Here is a 26,423-nt window from a genome sequence, read left to right on the forward strand (position 1 = left end):
CAGAGGCCCCTCAACCCCAGGATCCCTCCCTCCCTCTCTCTAACTTACACTTCCCCTGCTCTGCTCCTCTGGACATTCCTTCCTTTCTCCAACCCTCCCCTACTTCTGAACCTTTCCCAGTCCTCCTTCTTCCTCCCTCCCTCCTGCTTCCCCTCTCCCTAACCCTCAGCTCCCCTGCAAGTGCTTGCTTTCAATCTCCAGGCTCTCTCAGAAACAAAGTTAACCCATTTTAATTATTATACGTGGAACTGAGCTTGTTTATTTATTTAACCAGACATTAGCAACAATCCATGCCCTGGGACTACACTTCCCACAATTCCCAGCCTCCCCTTCCTCTTTGTCAATGCCACTTCCTGTGCAGGGCAGTGCTGAGTCCGGGAAATACTGGAGAGAAGCTGAGCACCTTCAGCCAGCACAGCCCAAAGCTGCCCCTACCCCAGGGACCGTGCAGGGAGGGAGCCAGGGCTGGAAATCCTGCTCTGGAGAAGGGGCAGGAGAATGGCTGCAGGGCTTTCTGCTCAGCAGGTAGGAGGCTGGCAGGAGGGGGGCAGGGGATGCAGCCTGGGACTGCTCCCATCCCCCACCCCAGGGACCGTGCAGGGAGGGAGCCGGGGCTGGAAATCCTGCTCTGGAGAAGGGGCAGGAGAATGGCTGCAGGGCTTTCTGCTCAGCAGGTAGGAGACTGGCAGGAGGGGGGCAGGGGATGCAGCCTGGGACTGCTCCCATCCCCCACCCCAGGGACCGTGCAGGGAGGGAGCCGGGGCTGGAAATCCTGCTCTGGAGAAGGGGCAGGAGAATGGCTGCAGGGCTTTCTGCTCAGCAGGTAGGAGACTGGCAGGAGGGGGGCAGGGGACGCTGCCTCGGACTGATCCCATCCCCCACCCCAGGGACCGTGCAGAGAGGGAGCCGGGGCTGGAAATCCTGCTCTGGAGAAGGGGCAGGAGAATGGCTGCAGGGCTTTCTGCTCAGCAGGTAGGAGGGGGGCAGGAGATGCAGCCTGGGACTGATCCCATCCCCCACCCCAGGGATCGTGCAGGGAGGGAGCCAGGGCTGGAAATCCTGCTCTGGAGAAGGGGCAGGAGAATGGCTGCAGGGCTTTCTGCTCAGCAGGTAGGAGACTGGCAGGAGGGGGGCAGGGGACGCTGCCTGGGACTGATCCCATCCCCCACCCCAGGGACCGTGCAGGGAGGGAGCCGGGGCTGGAAATCCTGCTCTGGAGAAGGGGCAGGAGAATGGCTGCAGGGCTTTCTGCTCAGCAGGTAGGAGACTGGCAGGAGGGGGGCAGGGGATGCAGCCTGGGACTGCTCCCATCCCAGGGACGGTGCAGGGAGGGAGCCAGGGCTGGAAATCCTGCTCTGGAGAAGGGGCAGGAGAATGGCTGCAGGGCTTTCTGCTCAGCAGGTAGGAGACGGGCAGGGGATGCAGCCTGGGACCTCTCCCTCTCTCCCTCTCCTCCCCCCATTCTGCAGCCTGATACCATTCCTTGGGCTCTGGCATTTTGACTCTCCCTTTCTGCTTCCTGCTAAATTTCTTTAGAGTCCCCTTTATCCTTCTCTTATCTCTTCCTTTGTTCACTGAGAGGTCTACAGGGTTTGCTTGGGTAAAACCAGAGATTTGAATCTTTCCCTCTGTTGTGGGGCTAAGTTTTATCTGGATCCTTCATTACAGGGACAGAATTTAGCTGGATCAGTAGAGGTATTGATGGAGATGTTCTGGGGCTGTGGATAAGTTAAGTTAGGCTTGCGGGCACTGATATTGGTGCTACTCCAGCTGAATTAACTCTGCTACTCGCGGTCCTGCAGAATCTCTGCTTCTTCATGGTTTTACATGTGGAGGTGTAATGTGGTGGTTACGGCAGTGCTCTTTGACGTGAGAGAGCCAGGGTTCAGATCCCTTGATGCTTCTGTGACCTTGGACATGTCACCTTCCCCTCCATTGCCTGTTGTACACGTTTAGGGGGTGATTTACCAGGGCTTGTGCATTCATTTAAAACGAACGAGAAATCTGAACTGAATCGGGCCCATTCGTTTCAGATGCTGGGAAATGAAAACATGAAATATTGGGTCAGTCATTGTGTTGCAGGTGACTTGTCTTTATTGCACCAGCTTAACACATCTGTGATGAGATTTCCAGAGTCGTCGTCTCTTCGCCTGGCTGCCTGCATGGATAAACGGATGGGGAGTTGGGTGAGAAGGAAGCGAAGGTTTCGGTTTGAGGAAGACCCGGGGAAATTGAAACCCCCAGAAGCTGTCAGAAAACAGTGGTAGAGGTGTAATCGGGGGAAGTATCTCCAAAGGTGCATCTGAGGCACAGCGGGCAGCATACGCCAGGATGGCTGAAAGGCAGTCAGAGATTCGGGCCACTGGTTAAAAAGTCCGGCCCTTCCAGGGCAGAATGCTGGGAAGATGAGGAAGGGGCAGCGGCAGGTGAGATGTTTATGACGACGGATGCAGGGGGGCCCCCCTTCTCACCTTCACCTACGTAGGGTACCGCGAGGAATGGGCCCACGTGCCAAGAGACCGGTTGTGTGGTGTTGTGCCCATAGTTGGGCGCTTAGCTAGAGAAGTCTAACTGGCGAAGGTTAGACCTGTTCTGTGGCTCGTCCAGCTTAGCCGTACACTTTATGTGGCTAAGTCTGAATATCAGCAGTTAGCACGCACAATCTGTACAGCTGACTCGCTCCGCCCGCTGCCCGCTCTCGGCCTGCGCAGCTGGCTTTTTTGGCTGTCTAAGGGACTTGAACATGGGCGCGTATTCACGGCCGCTGCTTAAGCCACCGTAGGCCCGCTAAATCCAGCCAAATAGCAATTTTGAATTGATTGTGTCTTGAAGCTCAGTCGATTCGGTTGAGATCTGGCTCGTGTGCTAAAGTATTCTGACACGTCCGGGGTCCGTGTTTTTTGTCTTTGGGGCTGGGAGATAGATGCCCGCCAATCGAAGATTTGTACTCTCGTCGTTCGCGTGGAAAGACTGGAGGCACCTCACTTACCGTATGCTAGACCAATAATGTGGGGCGCCTGGTTTTTTTTTTTGAGACATTATAAAGCCACACCTGCCCTCTACAGTATATCTGTGTAAAAGAGAGGGGGGTGAGGTGAGGGTTAATGGACGTGTTACATTGGTTTGCTTCTTGTTCTTGCAATAGCGTTTTTCTATTTTCCAATAAAAAGAATGTTAAAAAACCGAATTAATTTTGGTCACCTACAAAATAAATGCGTGAACCAAAACGAAATGTTGCCTCTGCCCGTCCCTAGAATCTCTCCGGTCTGTTGATTCATTACCTTCCATCGGAGGCCTTGCATCCTTCTGAGAAAGATCTTCTGGCGATGCCTTTCCAACATCAGATCAGGGTTGCAGAAGGCTTTCTGCTCTCCTGTGTCAAGGGCCATTCTTGTGGAATGATTTGCCCCATGAGATTCAGACTAATTGTTCCAAATCCAGCTAAGCTGTTAAAGGTTGGCATTTTAAGCAGATTTTTTAACTAATTCATTCTGGGCTCTGTTGCATTTTCAGTTGTGGAAGATGATGAGTTTCTATTTGAATTGTTTTTGGGGGTTTTTTTTAAACATCTTTATTGGTAAAAGAACAAAAAGAACAAGACGATATATTAGAATAGTTGCAGATTTCCAATTTTTCATATGCCCCTAACCCCGTCATCCCCACCCAAACCTCATAGAGTAAAAATTGGCAAAGTATACCTTTTATACATTTAAGGAAAAGTAAGAGAGTAGGATCTACTATGTAACCAAGATTCTTGAGTCCAATCGTGAATTCTTCTGATGAACAGTTCGCGGGCTAGGAATCCGTGGGGGATATAAGCGTTGGATTATTCTCCGAAAGCGATCTGTGCAAAGGCCCCCAGACAGACTGAAAAAGTGCAGGTCTTTTCTTAGATTTAGATCGCTGCAGCGAATACTCCATGATGAATAGGTCTAACATTTGTACCTTCCACATTCCCAGGGCAGGAGGAGTAACATCCAACCCACGACAAGTTATGCACTGCTTCTCAATTCAACAGGCTGTAATTAGAAATTTGTGTAAACTTGATTTCCAAAATTGTCCTGGAAGACTACAATTCAATAAAGCAGAAGCCGGGGTAAAGCAAACAGAACATAAGAAATTCTCTCTGTTTCTTTCTTACAGTAATAATGATATCAACGTCCATTTGTCAATAATGTGGAAGTTTATCTGACTCCAGGTATTTCTGTGTGTAAGAAACAAACAAATTCCTCTCTGGGAATCATAAGGACATAAGAAATTGCCATACTGGGTCAGATCAAGGGTCCATCAAGCCCAGCATCCTGTTTCCAACAGTGGCCAATCCAGGCCATAAGAACCTGGCAAGTACCCAAAAACTAAGAAGATCCCATGCTACTGGTGCCTGTAATAGCAATGGCTATTCCCTAAGTAAACTTGATTAATAGCCGTTAATGGACTTCTCTTCCAAGAACTTATCCAATCCTTTTTTAAACATAGCTATACTAACTGCCCTAACCACATTCTCTGGCAACAAATTCCAGACTTTAGTTGTGCGTTGAGTGAAAAAGAACTTTCTCCGATTAGTTTTAAATGTGCCACATGCTAACTTCATGGAGTGCCCCCTAGTCTTTCTATTATCCGAAAGAATAAATAACCAATTCACATCTACTCATTCAAGACCTCACTTGATCTTAAAGACCTCTATGATATCCCCCCACAGCTGTCTCTTCTCCTTCAATAACAAAGCATGCAACACTCTCCCAGAAGCGTACATCTTAGAACAGGACCATAAACAATGGAAAAAAGTTGCACCCACGGCAGAGCATTTACGACGCTGAGATGAAGGCGTGATACCCTTATGGAATGCTTGGGCTGGAGAGATCAGAGCTCTGTGTACAAATTCGAAATCGTAATTCTCTTAAATTCACGTTTATCAACATACTGAACATTTGTGTTATGGCTTCCGTAAAATACTTTTCCTCCATCAATATGCCTATATAGGACTGCCAGATGTGAGTTAAACATTTTGAAATTTGATAGGCTTGATGGAAATGTAAAAATTTATACAGCTTAGAGCGCAATCCTTTAGAACACCTAAACAGCCTCATCAAGGCTGCAAAGGCAGGGGATGAAATGGGACGCGAGATATGTTGAGTGACCAGTCTCTGGAAATACCTAATCTGTAGATAGAGTAGGCAGTCTGTTGCCCAAAAGTTGACCTGATCTCTACGTTGTTGAAAAGAGAATAACTGAAATGTGTCTGCAACAATAAGGTCTTTCAAAAGCCACTCTTTACCTAGCTGAATATGGGAGCCTCCTAAAGTAATACCTCTAGTTTGGAAATATTTGTGATCCGTCAATGGTAAATAGGGAGAAACACCTATAGGAAGATTCATACGTTCCCTCACCATATGCCCACCCTTCAGCACGGGGCAAATTCACATGGATGATTTCAAGCTAGGAGATAATTCACTTAACTCTTTATGTACTATCTCCTTTAGGTTTCAAAGAGAAGTGATACCCTCATTAATTGGTAAGTCAGTAACGTTATTAAGATTAAGCAACCAGTCACCCAAGATTCGTAAGGATACTGCAAGGGAGTATAATCTAAAATTCGGAACTCCCAGGCTGCCTTGTGCTTGAGGGACCATTAGGTTCCTATAGGCTATCCTGGCCCTCTTCTCTCGCCAAAAGAAACGCCCAAATGCACGATTAATTAAGTTAATATCTTTCATCAGAAGGGACATGGGCAACATTTGGACCAGATTCGGTAATTGTGGGGCCAGTATCATCTTATCCAGGGCAATCCTACCCTGAAATGAAAGTGGGAGAAACTTCCAGCTCACTAATATATTCTGGAGTCCCTTAATCGTTGGGGTGTAATTAAGCTCGTACCATTTCCTGGGGGACCAGTGTATATTAAGTCCTAAATAGCTTAATTGTTCCTTTGCCCATTTAAGTGGAAACTGTACCCACGTATCTTTCAGATGTCCCAAGATATCCAGTGCCTCTGTCTTATCCCAAATTCAGTTAGAAGCCTGAAATCATCTCATATTTAAGGAACAAGTCCAGGGTCACAGAGAGTGACTTCGTAGCATTTGATAGCGCTAAGAGAATATCATCTGCAAACAGAAGTGAAGTAACCATGGTCTTGTCCACCGGTATACCTGAGATAGCAGGCGTACTCTTGACTTTTCATACAAAAGGTTCCACAGATAGTATAAATAATAACGGGGAAAGAGGGCATCCCTGTCTTGTCCCTCTGTATAAATTAAATTGTTCAGAAGGATCCCCACTTATACTGATTCGAGCAGCAGGATTGGAATATAATGTGCAGATATATTCCAAAATTCTACTGGCAAAACCAAACTTCTTTAGACTTTCAAATAGATACGGTCACGCTATGCTGTCAAATGCCTTTTTGGTGTCGCAACTCACCGACATGGGATCTTTGACTTTTACCCTCGTGACACTCTGACAGAGCAGCATACACCCTCCGAATATTAATGGAGGAGCGCCTACCAAATACAAATCCCGCTTGATCTGTACTGATCAATTTAGAGAGAATCTATTTCAATCTGTTGGCTAGAATGGCCGCAAAAAGTTTAATGTCGAGATTTGGTAGGGATATGGGCCTAGATGATGCCGGCAAAAGTGGATCTTTACCAACTTTTGGGATGACTACTGTAACAGCTTCCTTTAGAGATTCGGACATATATCCAATGTCACTCATTTTCTCATAGACAGCTGTCAAGGGATCCTCTACCCCAATAATTTGTAGAAACTCGCATCAAGGCCATCAGGGCCAGGGGATTTATGAGAGGATAGAGCCTTAATAGCTTCAAGAACTTCCGACCCTGTAAAAGGAGTATTTCATCTTTCAAGATCTTTGTGATCTAGGATCGGTATAGAGACATTATGAAAAAAATTAGTCATCTTATCCGAAGCAATCGGGTCCTTTTTGGAAAGATTCCGAGAAAAGTCTACAAAAACTTGCAAAGTCTCTTTGGAGGTATGAAGTATGTCCCCTGCACTATTCCTCAGGCTACCTATAAATTTCGAAGTGCTCTGTTGGCGTCCCACATTAGCTAACATCCTGCCTCTTTTATTCGCAAAACAAAATATAAAACCGATTTACATGCTCTTTGATGCAACAAGTCATTCAGAATTTTTCGGAGATCCATATATTTCTGCCTCAGTTGGGCTGAGGGTTCGAGCATTCAAAGCTACCTGACTGTGCGTCAGTTGGGTTGCAAGATAGAGGATTTTGGCATAATCCGTTCTTGTTTGGATTTCACGTAATTATTTCCCCTCGTAAGACCACCTTTTCAGTTTCCCAAAAAAAGCACTGGATCATGTCTGTGTTATCATTAGTTTGTACAAACACCTGCCGTTCATCCCTCAGGACCTCAGAAAAGGAAGCATCTTGTGAGAGTTCTGGTAGCACACGACACATTTTTTTAGCACTTTTCTTTGTGTGTCCAATTCACTATACTGAGGACAGGAGCATAGTCTGATACAAGCAGGATTTTTATAACAGATGTAGACACTAAGGGAAATAACTTTTCTGAAACAAAGATGTAGTCTGTACATGTGGACGTAGAATGTGCCCGTGCATGATGAGTGTAATCTTTTACATGTGTCTAGCATTCTTCAATGCTTACAGAGAAGTGGTATTCCTTTCCTGTAGGACGTTGGGGCTTGAGAACTAGTTGGGTATCGATCAATGCTGGGGTCAGCTATACAATTCAGATCCCCCCCTCTCGAGAAAAATAGGGGCACTACCCACCTCCAACAGTTCACTATGGTAGAGAAAAAAGCATGATCGTAGGAGTTGGGGGCCATATACTGAAGCGAGAATGACATCCTTCCCCCATCAACGCACCTAGCAATGCTATCTATCGTCCCCCAGGATCTTTAATTTCTTTATATAATCTAAAGACTATGGCTTTATGAACGAGAATCGCAACCCCTGCAACTTTTAGAGGAGCCAGAGGCAGCAAAAATTTGTCACAGCCATTTACATCGCAGTTTAAGGTGCTCCATATCAGCATGTGCGTTTCTTGCAAACAAACAATGTCCCCATTCTCTTGCTTAACAGGAGTTCTTAGACCCGCTACATTCCAAGCAATCGTGCTAAGGTTTCATGATATCCTGATAGGTTTAGACATGAACTTACCGGTAGTTACTCTCTCATTACGGGGACTGCCTATCCCACTCCAAGCAGTAGAACCCCCCCCAAATCAACCAGTGAATCACTCTGGGAAGTCTCTGAAAGATCCTTTGTTGAAATCTTTGTTTCCCACAACATCTCACCCTCTCCTTCCCTTTACCTCCCCCCTATATTCCTTCCGGAATTGTGATACCCACCACACCATCCTGTGAGCCTCAAACCTGAATTGGGAGCCACCCTTGTAGTATCATTAAGATGAAAAGTCAAAGCTCAAATTGTTGTAAGAACTGCAAAATGCTAAGCATTCTACAACGTTGAAGAACATAGCGTAGAAAATGTGGGAAAGTGAGATTCCTCTCACAAATCAAGATATAGGATTTCCAACTTAGAGTCTAGTTGACTGACTCTTCACAGCTGAGGAGAAACGTACAGCTCCGTCCCCAAGTTCATTCTTCCTTAGATGCAGAATCAGGCGAAATACTCGGAATTTTTTCTGCTTCTTCTGGGGAGTTTGTTTGTACAGGTTCCCTGTTGACCCACACTTTCAAACGAGCAGGGAACAGGAGGGAAAAAACGGATATTCGTTCTCACCCACTCGGAGCAGACGGTTGAACAGTCCCTGCGCCGTGTCACCACCTCTGCAGAGAAATCTTGAAACAGCAATATTTTCCCAGTATTACAATGGACTTCTTTTCTCCTTCGAAAGGCCTGCAGGATCTGAAATGTGTGTGAGTGAAGTTCAGAAAGTGTGCAATTACCATCCGCGGGCGGCTTCGCTGCGTAAGCTCAGGGCCGATGCGGCTTCGCTCACTCGGTTTCCAGCTTCCCCTTTCGGGAAACAACAGCAGTGACCGGAGGCAACCAGGCCTTCAAAACAGCAGATAGATCAGACTCAGGGATGTACTCTGGTAAGCCCACAAACTCAGATTTATCCTCCTGGAGGGATTCTCGACCTCGTCAGTTTTCTTTCCCACTTGCTGGGACAGTAGAGGCCTGGCCTCCTGTAATTGCGTCGCCAGCTTGGTATTACCGGCCTTCAGGACAGAAATCCCGGCCTCCGTTTCTGTCACCCACTTCCCAACGTCAGCCAGATTTTCATCTGTTATCAGGCTCTCCAGCATCCTTCCCCCCCCCTCCTCCTTGGTTCTGTCTGCCATCTTGTCCTCAAGTGCCCTTGAATTTTCTTCCTGTTCCTTGAGCTTACTTAGGCATTTCTCCATCGATTGTAGCTGCTTTGGTATCATATATTTGTCGATCGAATCCTTCATCGGGGGTTCTCTTTAAACATTTTCTGAGAGAGATCGTTGCAAAACTTGCAAAGTTGTAGGGATGGCACTCAGAGAGCTCATGGAAACTGTTGTTCCGCGCTCACCGCATCATGTGACCTATTTGAATTGTTTAATGTTTTTGTTTTATTCTTTGTACTTTATTATGTGTTGTTATGATATTAGGATAAGGTATTGTAATATTTGTTTTGTTTGTTGCTGTTAATGTTAATGATATGATATACACTTGCATTAGATTTTATATTCTCTTGTATGTGATTTATTTGTATTGTTCATTACTTTTGATTTATGTTGAATTGTGCTATATCAAAAATAATTAAACCATGAGCTTGGGATTGGAAAGATGATCAATCAAATCCAGAATCAAAATCCAACCTTTAGAAAATAAATAAAATATAGAAGAATTACCACATAACACACTTGACATTTGGACTATGAAAATAACTAGAAATGGGGAGTCTGTCCAGGGCACAATTCTCTCCCTGCCCTTCGAAGATTTAGCACAGTGAGGTCTCCTGATACAACAGAGCCAGATGTGCCTGATGTTCTGGGTAATGCTCTGCAGGGTGGAACTATGGAGGGGGAAGGGGCTGAGGGCAGGGTCAGGTGTGAGCAGGGCTGGCTATGAACTCTCTCTCCCCCAAATACACACACACACACACTCTTACACACATACACTCTCACACGCGCTCACACACTCTCGCACACGCAGACTCTCACACACTCTCATGCACTTCCTCCTCCTCCTGTTTATCCCAGTGATCCTCCATCCCCAGCACCCACCACTGCTCATCCCCTGCTGTCCTTCATCCACTAACGCTCAATGGGCACGGGTGGGCAAAGTGTGGCTGGGGTTTGAGCACTGGTGGGGTTGGGATGAGAGAATGAGCCCTGCCTCTCTATCCTCCCCTCCTCTTTTCTTTCCTGGTGATCCTGGTCCTCCATCCCAAGCTCACTCACCCCTTCCCATGATTCCCCCAGGGCTCCTTCTTCCCCCCCCCCCCCCCACCTCAGCTCCCAGAAAAATAGTGGCTGAAAGTTGATATTCAGTGTCTCTGGTATCAGAGAATCTTTTTACAGTTTGATTTGCAAATCTATAGGAGAAACTGACTCTAGGGGCAGACACAGAGGGGAACAAGTATGGTAGTTCCTGGGGGAGAGGGGTCCTGGTGTCCTCTTCTCCATGATAAAATGTGAGGAGGATAAATCCAGCTGAGATCTGATGCACGCTGAGCCCCTCCTCGTGTCTGAGTTTCTGGTTTGTGTTTCAGGTGCTGGTGACGTTTGAGGACATCGCTGTCTCTTTCTCCCAGGAGGAATGGGAGTATTTAGATGAAGGGCAGAAGGAGCTGTACAGGGAGGTGATGAAGGAGAACTATGAGACCCTGCTCTCCCTGGGTAAGGATTGCGTTATCTGAATCTTTATCAGACACAGGGCCTGATTTACTGAGGGTCATTTGTGACTTTTCTCCTGACTGCAGCTCCTGCATGGCTCTGGGACTGGGCCGGTGCCTGAGACTGGTGGTTCGGGTCTTCTCACCTGAGATCAGCTCCTACAAGTCTCAGTCTTGAATGTATCCAAGGCCCTTGAAGCCCAGCATCCTGCCTCCGAGAGTGACCAGTGCAGGTCCCCCATACTTGTATCTCACTCCCGGGGATAAGCGACGGCTCTCCCAAATCTATCTGATGTATTACTCTCTATGGATCTTTCCTTCAGGATCGTGTCCAATCCTTTTTTTAAACTCCACGTCCTCTGGCAGCAGCTTCCATTGCTTCCCTGTGCACCGAGTGAGAAAATTCTTCTTGTGGTTTGTTCTAAATGTGCCGGTTGTTATTTTCATGCAGCATCCCCCCTAGTCCTAGCACTGTATGAAAGGGTAAATAACTGTTCTCTATTTACCCCTTCCACCCCACCCTTAGTCATCTCTTTTGCAACATAAAGAGCCCTAATCCCTGTAATCTTTCTCCATAAGGAAGTTTTTCCATCCCCTTTATCATTTCGGTCACCCTTCTCCCTACCTCTCCTCTGTTCTCGATCTCTTTTTTTGAGATGGGGCGACCAGAACTGCACGCGGTACTCAAGGTACGGTCTCACCAGGGATCTGTACAAAGGCATCGTGATATTCTGTTTCATTCTCTGTTGCTTTCTAAGCAATTCCTAGCATTCGATTTGCCTTTTTGACCTCCGCCGCCGCTGCACAATGAGCCATGGATTTTGTGCTTTCGTCCCCAAAGACTCCGAGGTCCTTTTCCCGGGTGGTGACTCCTAACACAGAATCCAGCATCGTGTACCCGTGGTTGGGATTAGTTTTCCCCGTGTGTATTACCCTGCGCTCGTCCACGTTAAATTCCATCGACCGTTTTGGTGCCCGGTCTCCTATCTCACAAGGTCCTTCCACAGTCCTCCACAATCCGCTGCTGCTTATTTGTTTATTCATTTAAAAGGGATTAATATTCCGCACCCACCAAAGCTCGGGGCGCGTTACTAGTAAACGTACCTACATAATCTTCAACAGGTACGAACGAGGTAAAGCAGAGTAAGAACATAAAATAATAAATATAAACAGTTTAAACACAATGAAAATGAGATAAAATGACATAAGGATAGAATAAAGGAAGGTTAGAGGCAGGTAAGATGCATAACAGACATGAGTGGGTTTGTCTCCTAGAGTTACAAAGGTCTGCGAATGCCTGACCAAACAGATATTGTTCTAAGGCTTTTTTTATTTTTTTTTTTTGTAAGTCTTTTGAGTTGTTTAAAGTCCTTAGAGGAAGCGGAATTGAATTCCAGAGGATATCGTGACTAAATCTTCTCGTATTTGGTGAAGGAATTTGTAGTAGGAATTTGTCCTTTGATCTAACGTTTCCAGCAGGAGTGTATAAGTGAAGGCTCGCTGATAACCCATCACTATGGTTGTATTAGATGAGGTTGCGAACGATAGTCGATATTTTGTATTTTATCCTCCGTTTGACCGGTAGACAGTGCAGATTGAATAAAATAAGGGAAATGTGTTCGTAGATTTGGGAGTTTGAAAGTAATCTGGCTGCTGCCTTCCGTATTAATTGTAAGGGCCGTATGGTGGGTAGAGGAAGACCGTCATAGAGTGAGTTACAGGAGTCGGTGCCGGTTAATGGTCATCATTGAAGAATTGTACGGAAGTCAGAGGCGTTAAATAATGGTTTAATGTCTTTTAGCAATCGAAGTTTATAAAAAAAAGATGAATTTACTCTAGTTTTGATGTGGGATTGCATGTTTAAATTGGGGTCCAGTATAATTCCAAGATTTTGAATGTTTTTTTTTTAATGGCAATTGTGATGCTTGAGAGAGAGGGACATTTTTAGGGATGTCATCGCATTGAGGACGACCAAGAATCATGGTTTCGGTTTTTGATAAGTTGAGACTGAGTTTGTTGTGGGACAGCCATGTGTAGATGGTGGATAGACTCAATGATAGGTATTGAGCTATGGATTTCCAAGTATCTTGAGTGGGAAAGTAAAATTGAACATCGTCTGCATAGAGTCGGTAAATGACTCCCAGGGTGGAGAAGAGTTGACACAGTGGAATGAGATAGACGTTGAAAAGGACTGCTGAGCGAGCGGAGCCTTGAGATACTTCAGTATTTAGTGGAAACTGGGAAGAGAAGGTACGATTTATGTATATCTGTTGTGTCCTATTGGAGAGGTATGATTTGAACTAAGAAAGAACTGTTCCTGAAATTCCAATGTTTGATAGTCTAAATAGTAATATTTCGTAGTTAATAGAATCAAAGGCTGCAGATAAATCTAGCATATACTTAAGAAGACGTAGGCTGAATTAACCATTACATGTGGGCAATGTCATCCAGTGGCACTGAACGGATTCTTGTCTCTTAGATATTAGAACTTTGAGCTCTACTGAGCATGTGTAAGCGTTCCTATGTGGGTGTAGACTCGTGAGCCTCTTCAGTCATTTATAGTCCGAGCAGAAGCATGGGATGTACTCTGTCTCTGCTCTCATTTTTTTGCTCCAAAGAATTCTTTAGGGCATTTGTTTGTCTCACTTAACTTTTCCTAGTTACCGCGCTACCTCTGCAGCACCAGAGCAGTACTTTTAAGTACTATCTCAACAAAAAAAAAAGAAGAAAAACTGGGTAAAAAACAAATTTAGACCTACTGTTCATCATTGTGGACCAGAAGAAGAAAACTATAACTGTGAGCCGAGGGGTATTCCATAAAGCTAGCAAGTAGCACATTTAAAACTAATTGGAGAAAATTATTTTTCACTCCATGCACAATTAAACATAGAAATGATGGCAGAAAAGGACCAATAGTCCATCCAGTCTGCCCAGCAAGCTTCCCATGGCAGTACCCCCAACTATCAGTCAGTGCTGCTTGACCTGCTTTGCTTATGGACTTGGCCGTAGAAGCAGTCCTGTGCTTTTTCCTTAATGTCTGAGCACCAGTATCCCAGCCTGTAAAAAAAAAAAGTCATGGCTCTTGTTGGTTGTCTCTGAATTCAAAATCCACACCCTTCCTTCGAAGCAGAGAGCAATGTGGCAGTTGCATCAAAAGCATCAAGGCTTATTGGTTAAGGATAGTTAAAGGAAGTAACTGCTGCTCTGTGCAGCTTACCCCCTTGCTTATCAGTTCCCCAGACCATAAAAGAGGAGGCCCTCGTCAATTGCTGTCTGAATCCAATTCCCCTTTTCCCATGCTGTTGAAGCAGAGAGCAATGTTGGAGTTGCATCAAAAGCATCAAGGCTTATTGGTTAAGGGTAGTAACTACCGCATCACCAAGTTACTCCCATGCACGCTTTCTTCGTTTCCATTAGGACTTGGCCTGTGCTTTTCCCCTTATTTCTGTGTATCGGTATCCCAAACCATGGAAGTCGGGACCCTCGGTTGTCAACTGATTCCAATTCCTCTTTTCCCCCTGCCGTCTAAGCGAGGAGTAATGTTGCAGTTGCATTAAAAGCATCAAAGCATAGTGGGTAAGGGTGGTAATCTCCATGCCTTCTGCTAAGGGTAGTAACCGCTGTACCAGCAAGTTACCCCCCTGCACGCTTATCTCATTTCCGTCCACTAGCCTTTAGAGATTCACAGTGTTTATCCCAAGCCCCTTTGAATTCTTTGACGATTTTCTTCTTCACCACCTCTTCTGGAATGACATTCCAGGCCACCATCATTCTCTCCGTGAAGAAATATTTCCTGATGTTGGTTCTGAACCGTCGTCCCTGAAGTTTCATTTTGTGACCCCTAATCCTATTGTTTTCTTTCGAACAGAAAAGGTTTGAAGTCCATACATCACTGAAACCTTTTAGGTATCTGAAGGTCTGTATCATATCTCCCCTGCGCCTCCTCTCTTCCAGGGTATACATATTCATATCCTTCAGCCTTTCCTCATAGGTCTTCCGATAATGACCCTACACCATTTTGGTCACCCTTCTCTGGACCGCCTCCATCCTGTCTCTGTCCCTTTTGAGATTCGGTCTCCAGAACTGAACACAGTACTCCAGGTGAGGCCTCACCAAGGACCTGTACAAGGACATCATCACCTCCTTTTTCTTATGGTTATTCCTCTCTCTATGCAGCCCAGCATTCTTCTGGCTTTAGGTATCGTCTTGTCACATTGCTTTGCCGTCTTCAGATCGCTAGACACTATCACCCCAAGATGATAGTCTCTTTTGCTCCGTGCACAACAACCCTTCACCCCCATCACAAACAGCTCTTTTGGATATCCACACTCCATGTGCATGACTCTGCACTTCTTGGCATTGAATCTCAGCTGCCAAGTCTTCGATCACTCTTCAAGCTCCCTTAAATCACGTCTCATTTTCTCCACTTCTTCAGGCGTGTCCACACTGTTGCAGATCTTATTATCATCAGCAGATAGACATGCTTTACCTTCTATCCTTTCTGCAATTTCATTCACAAAGATATTGAACAGAACCGGTCCCAACACTGATCCCTGTGGCACTCCACTTAACACTGCTCTCTCTTCAGTGTAGGTGCCATTTACCTATTTGTCAACCAGTTTGTAATCAACATCACCTCCTTGGCGCTCACTCCAAAGATTCTCATTTTATTCAAAAGCCTCCTATGCAGGACCTTATCAAAGGCTTTGCTGAAATCCAAGTAGATGACATCAAGTGCCCTTTTTGCGATCCAGTTCTTTAGTCACCCAATCAAAAAAATCAATCAGATTTGTCTGACAGGATCTTCCCCTGGTGAATCCATGTTGCCTTGGGTCCAGCAATCCATCAGACTGTAGAAAGTTCACCATCTCTTCCTTCAGTGGCGTCTCCATTAATTTTTCCACCACCAAGGTGAGGCTAACTGGCCGGTAGTTTCCAGCCTCCTCTCTACTACCATTCTTATGAAGCAGGCCCACAACTGCTCTTCTCCAGTCCCATGGCACCAGTCCCATTGTCAGGGATCTGTTGAACAGGTTGTGCAGTGCACCCGCCAGGACATCTCTGAACGCCCTCATCCAGCCGCATGGCTTTGTCCACTTTCAGTTTTCCTAGCTCTTCCCATACTTATTCTTCTGAAAACAGAGTTATGTCTACTGCATCCCCATCTACGATCTCGACAACTGGCGATGGTCCTTCTCTAGGGTCTTCTTTAGTGAATACCAAATTGAAGTATTTGTTCAATATTTCTGCTATTTCTACATCTCTCTCCACACATTGTTCTTTGTCAACTTTCAATTTCACTTTACCTCTTCGGACCTTTCTCTGATGTATCTGATTAATGTTTTGTCTCCTCACTTTACCTCTTTGTCCATTCTTTCTTCCGCTTGACCTTTTGCTTTCCTGATTTCTTTCTTGGTCTCTCTGTTTCATCAGGAATTCTCTCCTGTGTTCCCCTTTTTGGGATCCTTTATACTTATTGAACGCTGTTCTTTTTGCCTTTATTTTTTTTCAGCCACCTCCTTTGAGAATCAGATCACTTTCTTTTTCCTCTTACTCTTGTTTACTTTTCTAACACTTAGGTTTGTTGTCTTTGTAATAGCTCCTTTTAATTTGGCCCATTGTTGTTTCACCTCACCCATTTCTCCCAGTCTTCCAGTTATTCCTCCAGGTATGTCCCCATTTCGACACAGTCCATATTTGTGAAATTCAAAACTCGGTTCTTTATGACTTCTCTGTATCCTATTTCTGATATCGAATCATACTATCTGACTATCACTCCTGCTCAGGTGAGCGCCCCTACCTGAACATCAAAGACATTATCCCCATTAGTGAGCATTAGATCGAGGATCCCATCTTTCTCATGGGTTCCATTACCATTTGTTTGAGCAGAACACCTTGACGGGCATCCACTATCTCTCTTCTTCTTGTAGATTCTGCAGAAGGGATGCTCCAATCTACAGATTAAGATCTCCAATGAGCAATACTTCTCCCTTCTTTTTCAACTTTTGGATGTCTTCAACCAGGGGCTTGCAAGGCGGGGCAGGGGCGGGGTCAGGCTCCCGGCACAGCGGCCATATTTGCCTCTGTGCTGGGGATCGCGTGCCGGCAGTTGACCAGCACACACAACTTGCAACTGCCCAGAGGCAGGCACAAAAGGTAAAACAAAAAATTTGGGGGCTGTTAGAATAGGGCTGGGGGGGAAGGTTAGGGGAAGGGGTGGGAAAGTCAGGTTAGTGGGAAGGGAACGGGGGGAGGCCGCAAGGTGCACAATTGTACACCCCCTTGTGTGCACCAAACCCTGATTTTACAACTTGTGTAAATGTGTGCACACCGAGTAGCTCGCGCACACGTACGCCTGTGTGCAACCTTTTAAAATCTACCCCAATAGTTCTAACACTGGTAAACAAATACTAACTTTTACTAGCTGTCAAAATTGATCAAAGTCTATTTTCCCAGTACACACACAATGCTGACACTGGTAAACAAATGCTAACCTTAAAACTTGCACACATTGATGGTAACTTTTAAACAGGTGTGGCAGAAAAATTAATTCAGTCCCAAAGCATTGAATTAATTTTTCTGCTTCTCCGTGGTGATTCAGATATTGATTGTGGAGAGCAGCACTCGCTCCTATTGATGTTTATGAACTTTTAAACAGGAACATGGGCGCACATTTGTGCACGAACTGTCGACCCGCACCCTGGGACGCAGCTATTTTATAAAATACTTTTGTATGTGCATGCATGTTATAAAATAGTCTGACCGCACACACGTGCACACAATTTTAAGTGGATGCGTGCCTGTGCGCACAAATGCCACTTCTAGCGCATAATTGGGGGATTTTAAAAAACGCGCACTGATGTCATTACCAGTTTTACCAATTCATTCCCAGTTCAATCAGGTAAGGAATAGGACTTCCAAACCCCCCCTCTTCTGCTCTGTTAGTCCTGACCCTTAAAACCTCTCTGATATATCTATTTTATGACTTTCATGCCCTCATAACAATGATCACTAATGCCAAGTGGCATGGGACCATGGCGCGCACCCATGCGCATATGTGTTTACGAGCTAATTTGAAGTTGAAATCCAAGAACGCCTAGGCCCCACCAATTTCTTGTTTTTTGTTTTTTTAGAAATGTTCATTTCTCCGTGCAGCTGGAGATACCTGGGTGGCATACTTAGGTGGCTTTTAAAGTCCACTCTGTGCGTGCCGGCCCAACATATTCGCGTAATCGCCCAGTTTTGGCGTGCGCATCGGGCTTTGAAAGTTCACCTTATTATAAACAGCCAATAACGGTTTAACCTTTCAACAATTTTTTTTCTGAAGATTTGAGCGCTTTTTTTCTCTGCAAGTAAAATTTACCACCAGCCGTTGACAGTTGTGCCGTCAGCACTACGCCTGGTTCCTAACCCTGAGCCCGCAGCAGTAGAACCAGGACCACAGATCCCACGAGCCCAGATACAGAGCAGAATATGGGCAGCAGGATGCAAGAGGCCTGAGATTCCTCCGTAGCAATCATTACCCCTGTGACATATTTAGCCTTGCACAAACACACCGGGGAGGCTGCAGCTTGTCTGCGTACTTCCAGCTGTCTCAGCTGAGGACTCCTGAGGACACCCTGACCCCCTGGTACTTGGGTTTCTGCTCCTGTGACCCGTGAGCCTGGTATTAGGTAGGTTGAATCTCAGCTTTATTCTGTGGATGCCAGAGGATCATTTTTTTCTTCTCTTTGGCTCCTAAGGCTCCATGACATCTCCTTTTCTTCATGAAAATTATCCAAAATCTTATTCCCACTGCAGCCCAGTAGGAACATCACAGGCACTGTCCCCTTTCTCTATATTCTCCATCTCCCCAGCCCTTCTGTCCTCTGCCCTGTCCACTGCTCTTCAGCATTTCCTTCCTCTCATTCAGCCTGAGATCTTCTCACCTCTGTCACTGTCATCTCACCTGCGTTTCACTTCTGTCCTCTCTTCTCCTACCCTTCCTCTCAGCTGGGGATAGCAACCTGAATCCTGGTCCTCCAAGGTAACTCTCATCCTAGCTGTACAAATCAGCTCGCTTCCCCTCCAAGCTTATCCTACCCCCTCATTCCTCCCTCCATCATTTTCTCTATGAAATTCTCACTTTGTTTCCAACAAGGTCATCTGTAGTCTTGATTTCTTTATCTCTTATTCACTTCATCTTCTTGCTCTTAGACTTTGCTTTCCCATAGGGGCTCTGCTTCAGTTGCTACGCTCTGTCATGGCAAACCACGGTGATGGTATCCAGCAGCTCCTCTCCCCCTTCTGCAAATATCAACCCCCTTCTTCCTCCTCAGTCTCACTCCTTTTCTTCATTTGAGGCCTCTTCACCCCACGCTCTCTCTGGGCAGCTGTCATCTATCGACCCTCTTGTTCAGTCAACCTCTTCCTTCCCCGATGATTTTGACTGCTGGATTTTTTTCTTCCTTCTCCCATCTTCCCCTTCCCTTAGACATGGGGAGTTCTGTTTTCTTGCTGATGATCTTCTGACACTTATGTCTCAAAGCTCCTTGCATTAACCACTAAGGTGGTTGTCTCCATTGCTTTTTTGGGCTTAACTGTTGTTCTTTTCTGGACACCCAGGGCTTCCTTACCATGCTCACTATTTCTTGAATCTGTTACTGTTTTTGTCTCAAACACCTCCTCCGGGAGGTAATTTCAGGTGTTCGACACCCATTCTATGAAGAAAATATTTCCTGATGTTGTTCCTTACAGCTTTATAACTCCGCCATCTCTCCTTCGTCCTAGGGAATGCATATTTATGTCCTCAAGTCTCATCTCATTTGACTTTTGGTGCAGACCCTACATCATTGGAAGCTTTTCATGGTCATTAGAGATTGGTCAGAGATGTGCAGCTGTAGCACTGTGTGACAACTCCAGAGCAGTGACTATAGGAGCAGAAACTCAGAAACATTTGTATGGTCACTAATGCATGATTAATAACTTCTTTTATCACCAGCACATGATGGGATCACAAAGAAGGAGGAGAATCGAGAAGAATGTCCGGTGGAACTAGGACTGATCCCAAGAGAATCGGGAAACGCTTGGGAGAATCTTTCCCAGGGAACTGAGAGGAATCATACAAGGAACAGTCAGCAGGAGAGAGAGAAGAAGGCAAGAGACCCTGCAAGAGAGTCATCAGCTAGAATCACGGCATGCGAGAGAAAAGAGAGGGAGCTCAACCACATCCCTGAGTGCCAGAGATACCCGAGAACAGTGACACCCTTCCAAAATAATAACAATGATGAAATGATTTATGATCTCCACCAGAGAGTGGGTAAAGACAAGAAATCCTTTCTGTGTGTCTCCTGTGGAAAAAGCTTTGTTAAGAAATTACATTTAATATTGCACCAGAAATCCCACCCACTCAAAACACCATTTCTATGCAATAAATGTGGGAAAAGTTTCAGTCACAGGAAGAATCTGAATATCCACTTAAGAACACACACAAGAGAGAGATCCTTTCCATGCACTGAATGCAGCAAAAGTTTCATACGCAAGGATGCTCTTAGACAACATCAAAAAATACACACTGGTGAGAGACCATTTCCATGTTCTAAATGTGGAAAAAGTTTCATTAATAAGACAGATCTCTCACACCATGCGAAAATCCACACAGGAGAGAGACCATTCTCATGTTCTAATTGTGGAAAGAGTTTCATGAGGAAGATAAACCTCTCACAACATGAGAAAATCCACACAGGAGAGAGACCATTCTCATGTTCTGATTGTGGAAAAAGTTTCATGAGGAAGGCAGACCTCTTACAACATCAGAAAATCCACACAGGAGAGAAACCATTCTCATGTTCTATCTGTGGAAAAAGTTTCATGAAGAAGATAAACCTTTCACAACATGAGAAAATCCACACAGGTGATAAACCATTTTCATGCTCTGAGTGTGGAAAAAGCTTCCTTCAAAAGACAAACTTCATAAGACATCAAAAGACGCACACTGATGAGAGACCATTCTCGTGCTCTGAATGTGAGAAACGCTTCATTAGAAAGTATATGTTAATATCTCACCAGAAAATCCACACAGGAGAGAAACCATTTTCCTGTACTAAATGTGGAAAACATTTCATTTGGAAGGCAAACCTCTCACAACACCAGAAAATCCACACAGGTGACAAACCATTTACATGCACTGAGTGTGGGAAATGTTTCATTAGGAAGGCAGACTTCTCACAACATCAGCAAATCCACACAGGTGACAAACCATTTACATGCACTGAGTGTGGGAAAAGCTTCCTTCAGAGGGGAACCTTCAGAAGACATCAAAAGATACACATAGGATTGCGACCATTCTCATGTACCAAATGTAGAAAATGTTTCATTAGAAAGGCAGACTTCTCACAGCATCAGAAAATCCACACAGGTGACAAACCATTTTCATGCACTGAGTGTGGGAAATGTTTCCTTCGGAAGACAAACCTCTCACAACACCAGAAAATCCACACAGGCGGCAAAAGAATTACATGCACTTAGTGTGAGAAAAGCTTCCTTCAGAAGCCATCAAAAGATACACATTGAGGAGAGACCAGCTGATATGCTTCTTGTTCTGCCTTCCCACCCCATCATAGGATCAGGAATTTTAGTGTCCCGGTCAGTACTTCTTACCACTGTACAAGTCCATATAAAGCTGGACTTCTGGTTTAAACTGGGCAGTTGGCAGTTCTGTGGTTGAATACAGAAATGGAATTAAGAAATCCGAATATTTATAAATAAAAAGAAATCCCATTGCTTTTATTGAGGATAATCTCTGAAATGACTGTTTTGGCTGGCTGACTAGACTGAATGGATACTTCCCTTTACAACTCAATCAAAATAATCGCTCCCAAATGTTACTCTAATTTGCTCCAACAGTGTGTAAAAAAAAATTAAGGATGGTAGATGGTAATTTTATACATGACTACCATAACAGCATCCTGATTAATGAGCCTTTAACATAATCATCAAAACTACCCATCCAACTAGTTCTTGCAAATTTCTTCAAAAATATTTTAATATTATTTTTTAAATTAAGTATGTAAAATACTTAAGTTAAGAAGGGTCACCGCCATAGGCATATGTATAGACTCAGATTTTCGTAGACCCAACTCGGCCACCTTATTGTGCGGTACATAAAAACATGGCCGCCTTATTGTGTGGTATATAAAAACTTTTAAATAAATAAAAATGAAAAACTTTTATTCTTCAAGGGTCCAAAACACATTCTTTCTGGTGGCTGGTCGGAGCAGAGGTCCTTGGCATGGTTTTAATCTGACTCTTGAGATTTTGCTGATGTTAATTGATTCACTCCTTCACGCTCTGCCCGCTCGGTCCCTTCACTCTCACATGGCAGTGAGAAGACCAGTCCCCTCTCAGAGGCTGACCTTTTAGAGTTCTGGAAAGGGGCTTGGTCCTTTCACTTAGCGCATCTCCTTTCATGGCAGGGGAGTAGCTGTTTAGGCTGTTATTCTGCACATTACAAGCACTGGTGCCTAGCCTGCCGCAGGTTTTTTAGTGCAGGTATTTTTGATGCTAAAGCCCTTATTACATACCTGGGCTATGTTAGTGCACTAAAATGCGAAGAAAAGCCCCGCGGTAGGTGTAGCACTGCTTATTACATCGGCCTCTTTGGGGCCGATGTATTCAGCAGACCCTCCTCACCTAATACAGAATAATTGACCACATATTAGGATTAGAAATATGAAGGCATTGCCTGCTGTGAATTGGATCATCACTGTAAGTTATTTCAATTGCAACTGGTTTTTTTTTTAATTGTAATACTCCTTGAGACTACTTTTGTAGAAAGGTTGAATATCAGCAAACCTGGAAACTCTCCTGAAGGCTTAAGAAATTTGCATCAATTGTCGGGTCTCAAAGGAAACATTAAAAAGCTCCACGCTACTCACCCCTCAGTAAGCCTGCAGATAGGAGATAAGTAAACCTGGAACACGGACATTGCAGGCAGGATGAGGGGATGCTGGCAAAGTGACCCTTGGACCAAACGGGAATTGGCACCACCTGTGGGGAGGAGCCCCGCAGGTCTCCACCTTTGGCAGGCAGAGCCAGCTGAGACAGAAGCCCAACTGGAGCTTTGCCAATACCAGCCCACGTTCCCCTTAGGTTCTGTCTTTGGGTGCCGGGGCTGGCTGGTCTTAGGTATGGGCCTCTGTGATGAGTGGAGCAAAGATAGAGTTGTAGGCCAGATCAGGAAAAGATGCCAAGCAGGCAGATACCAAGTCAAGCTGGGAGCTGAAGGTGTGAGTGGTGGAGCAAACAGAATACCAAGGCAAGGAGAGATGCTCGGACATGACCCAGGCAGAGGTCTGTGGCAGGTGTAGAGAGGCAGGGTCATGATCCAGGCAGTGGTCAGTGGCAGGCAGAGATCCTCAGAGTAGTACATCGTCAGGTCCAGAGCCAGGGGTAAAACCAAGAATCCAGCAGGAGGACAAGGACTACAAGAAAACACGGACGGAGACGAGGGACCAGAGAAGAAGAAGACGGACCACGAGGAAGACGATGACCACACTGACCAACAAGGAGAACAGGTACACAGGAACTGAAATGCAGGAACAAGCTGTTTCAACTAGTTCTACCCAGAAAGTAGTCGACCCATTGCTGAGGCACTGAAGCATTGTCTGCAGCAGCCTTATATAGCCGGAGTGGAGACATCATCAGAAGGCACGGCTCCTGGGTTCCCACCACTGGCCCTTTAAAAGGGGGAGGAACGGGCATGCATATGCCTAGGGAGAGCCCTGAGAGATGGCGGCATCGGAGCAGAGAGAACACGGCAGCCGGTTGAGCCAAGCCTGGAGAAAGCTGGACAGACAGACACCGTAGGAGGGGAGGTAGGCAGAACATGGCAGCTCGCTGTGGGTTGTCTCGGGGATCTTCCCTGGCGTTGGGATCCCTGCGCAGGTCACCAAAAATAACAGTACACCTTCCAAAACCCCCTACCTGAAGGCTTAGGCTTCTTGGGGTGTGTGGAATGAAAATCTTTCAGGAGATTCTTGTCTAATATTTTGGAAGCAAGTTCCCAGATGTTTTCTTTTGGGCTGCATCCCTCCCAGGAAATGAGGTATTCCTATTTCTTGCCTCATCGCCATACATCCAGGACCTGATCCACTTGATAGGAAATATCATCTTCAGAGGAGACTTCTGGAGGTTTCTTGGAAAGCCAAGTAAGGACTAGAGGCTTAAGAAGTGACACTTGGAAGACTTTATGAATTCCAAGGGAAGTTGGCAAATGTAGCTGGTAGGTTACGGGAAGTAGGATTGGGAAGGGTCCAATATACTGTGGAACAAAATGCATGGATGACATGCGGAGTTGAATGTTTCAGGTTCTAAGCCAGACTCTGTCCCCAAGCATCAATATGGGTGTTGGTCTCTGGAACCTGTCAGTGAATTTCTTGGCCCTCTTAGCTGCTCTCTGCATCATCTGAGAGGTGAGAATCCAGAGTTTGTGAAGCTCCCAAGCAATTAGTTGAGAAATGGGAGAAGGAACAGAAAGAGGTACTGACAAAGGAGGCAAGGGCTAGCATTCATATACTATTTGGAAAGGCGAGGAGCCCATGGCAGAGCAGAAGCAGAAGTTGTGAGAACATTCTGCTCATGAGAGAAGGGATGACCAATCATCCTGGTGGACGTTGACGTAGGCCCTGAGGAAGCCTTTTAGGGTGCAATTGGTTCATTCGGATTATCCTTTAGGCTGAGGATGGTAAGCCGTGGTGAAGTCCAACGAGATGTTACATTTTTTGCACAGAGACTGCCAGAATTTGGCCGTGAACTGAGTTCCTCAGTCCAAAACAATGGGTTTGGGGAGTTTGTTGAGACAGAAAATATGCTGTGTGAAGAAATGAGCCAACTCATGTGCTGTGGAAAGACCAGGAAGTGGTGAGAAGTGAGCCATGTTCAAGAGATAGTCAATAATGATCCAAATAGCTGTGTTGCCATTTGAGAGAGGGAGATCTATGATAAAATGAGTGGAAAGGTGGGTCCAAGGTTCCTTGGGGGCTGGCAACAACTATAACAACGGTCTCTGCTACACACGGGTAGGACTTGAGTCTGTAGGCCTGGACATCCTTCTGCATTTGAGTTCACCAGTAGTATTACTGGAGCAGGGCGAGGATCCGGATTCATCCAGAGTGACCTGCTATTTGGGAGTAGTGGGACTAACATAACTCTTTTTCATGGAGTTTACGTGGAACGACCATCTTCACTGGAGGGACAATCATGGTAAAAGGGAGGAGGATCCAGACTGGATCAGTGATGTATCCAGGTGGTTCAGGAATATCCTGAGTTAGAAACGAATGGGAGAGAGTATTCGCTTGTGTATGTTTAGTTCCAGGTCTGTATCTGAGCTCAAAGTTAAATCTGGCAAAGAACAAGGACCAGCAAACATGTCGAGCATTTAGTCATTGGGCCTGATGGAGGTGTTCCAGATTTTTATGGTCATTGTATAAGATTATACGATGCTGAGCCTCCTCCAACCAATAGTGCCACTTCTCAAGATCCAGCTTGATTGCCACGAGTACTCTATTGCCGATTCCATTGTTGCGTTCTGTCAGTGATAATTTTTTCAAGAAAAAGGAGCAGATGTGTAGAATTCCCCTAGAGGAATGTTGGCTTAAGACAGCTCCTACCCCAACTGAAGAGGCATCAACATCGAGAATGAAGGGGTTAGAAGGGTCTGGATGATGAAGACATGGCTTACGTAAGAAGGCATCCATCAGTTTTTGAAAGGCTGTTACTGCTTCCAGTGGACAGAGCTTGGCATTGGCCTCTTTTCAAGTGAGTGTGGTGAGCGGTGCGGCAATCTTGGAATAGTTGTTAATGAAATATCTTTAATAGTTGGTAAAGCACAGGAAATCTCTGCAGGGCCTGTAGCCCATTTGGCTGAGGCCATTCCTGAATACACTTGAGTTTATCAGGATCCATACTGAAACCACTATTGGAGACGATATAGCCCAGGAAGGGAAGTCTATATTTCTCCAATGGGCATTTCTCTTAGCATATAGTCAATTGTCATGGAGATGTTGAAGTACCCAAAAACCATCCTGGTGGTGAACAACAGATCTTTGTAGAAGATTAAAATGTTGAGGTAAACTACAACACAGTCATAAAAAAGATCCCTGCAGATCTCATTCATCATGTTTTGGAACCCTGCGGGCGCATTACACAGGCCAAAGGGCATCACGAGATACTCATGGCCATCTCTCATGTTGAACACTGTCTTCCATTTGCCATCTTGTCGAATACAAACAAGGTTGTATGCCCTGCGAAGGCCCAGTTTGGAGAATACTTTAGCCCCTTGTAGATGATCAAATAATTCTGAGATTAAGGACAAGAGGTAGCGGTCCTTTTTGGGGCTAGCATTTAGGCCCTGATTATCGGTGCAGGGGAATAGAGATCTGTCTTTTTTAGCAACAGAAAAGAATCCTGCGTCTGCTGAGCAGGTGAAGTGTCGGATGAAGCTTTTTTCAAGGTTCTCTTGAATATATTTGGACATCGCTTGGTCTCTGGAAGGGACAACGGATAGACTCAAGCTCGAAGTGGTTTCGTGTTGGGTAACAGATCAATGGCATA

The 26,423-nt window shown here is 45.3% G+C and overlaps 1 protein-coding gene across 1 annotated transcript in view; it reads left to right on the forward strand.

Moving 5' to 3' along the window:
• Positions 1-250: 250 nt before the first annotated feature.
• LOC115083510 (zinc finger protein 189-like) overlaps positions 251-26,423 on the forward strand; it is a 537,273-nt gene continuing 511,100 nt past the window's right edge. The window contains exons 1-2 of the mRNA XM_029587376.1: positions 251-525; positions 10,710-10,836. Coding sequence (XP_029443236.1) covers positions 499-525; positions 10,710-10,836 — 154 coding nt within the window. The 5' untranslated portion in view covers positions 251-498. The remainder of the gene's footprint in view (positions 526-10,709; positions 10,837-26,423) is intronic.

The sequence above is a fragment of the Rhinatrema bivittatum genome, chromosome 2 (genome assembly GCF_901001135.1).
Source record: "Rhinatrema bivittatum chromosome 2, aRhiBiv1.1, whole genome shotgun sequence".
Classification (NCBI taxonomy): domain Eukaryota; kingdom Metazoa; phylum Chordata; class Amphibia; order Gymnophiona; family Rhinatrematidae; genus Rhinatrema; species Rhinatrema bivittatum.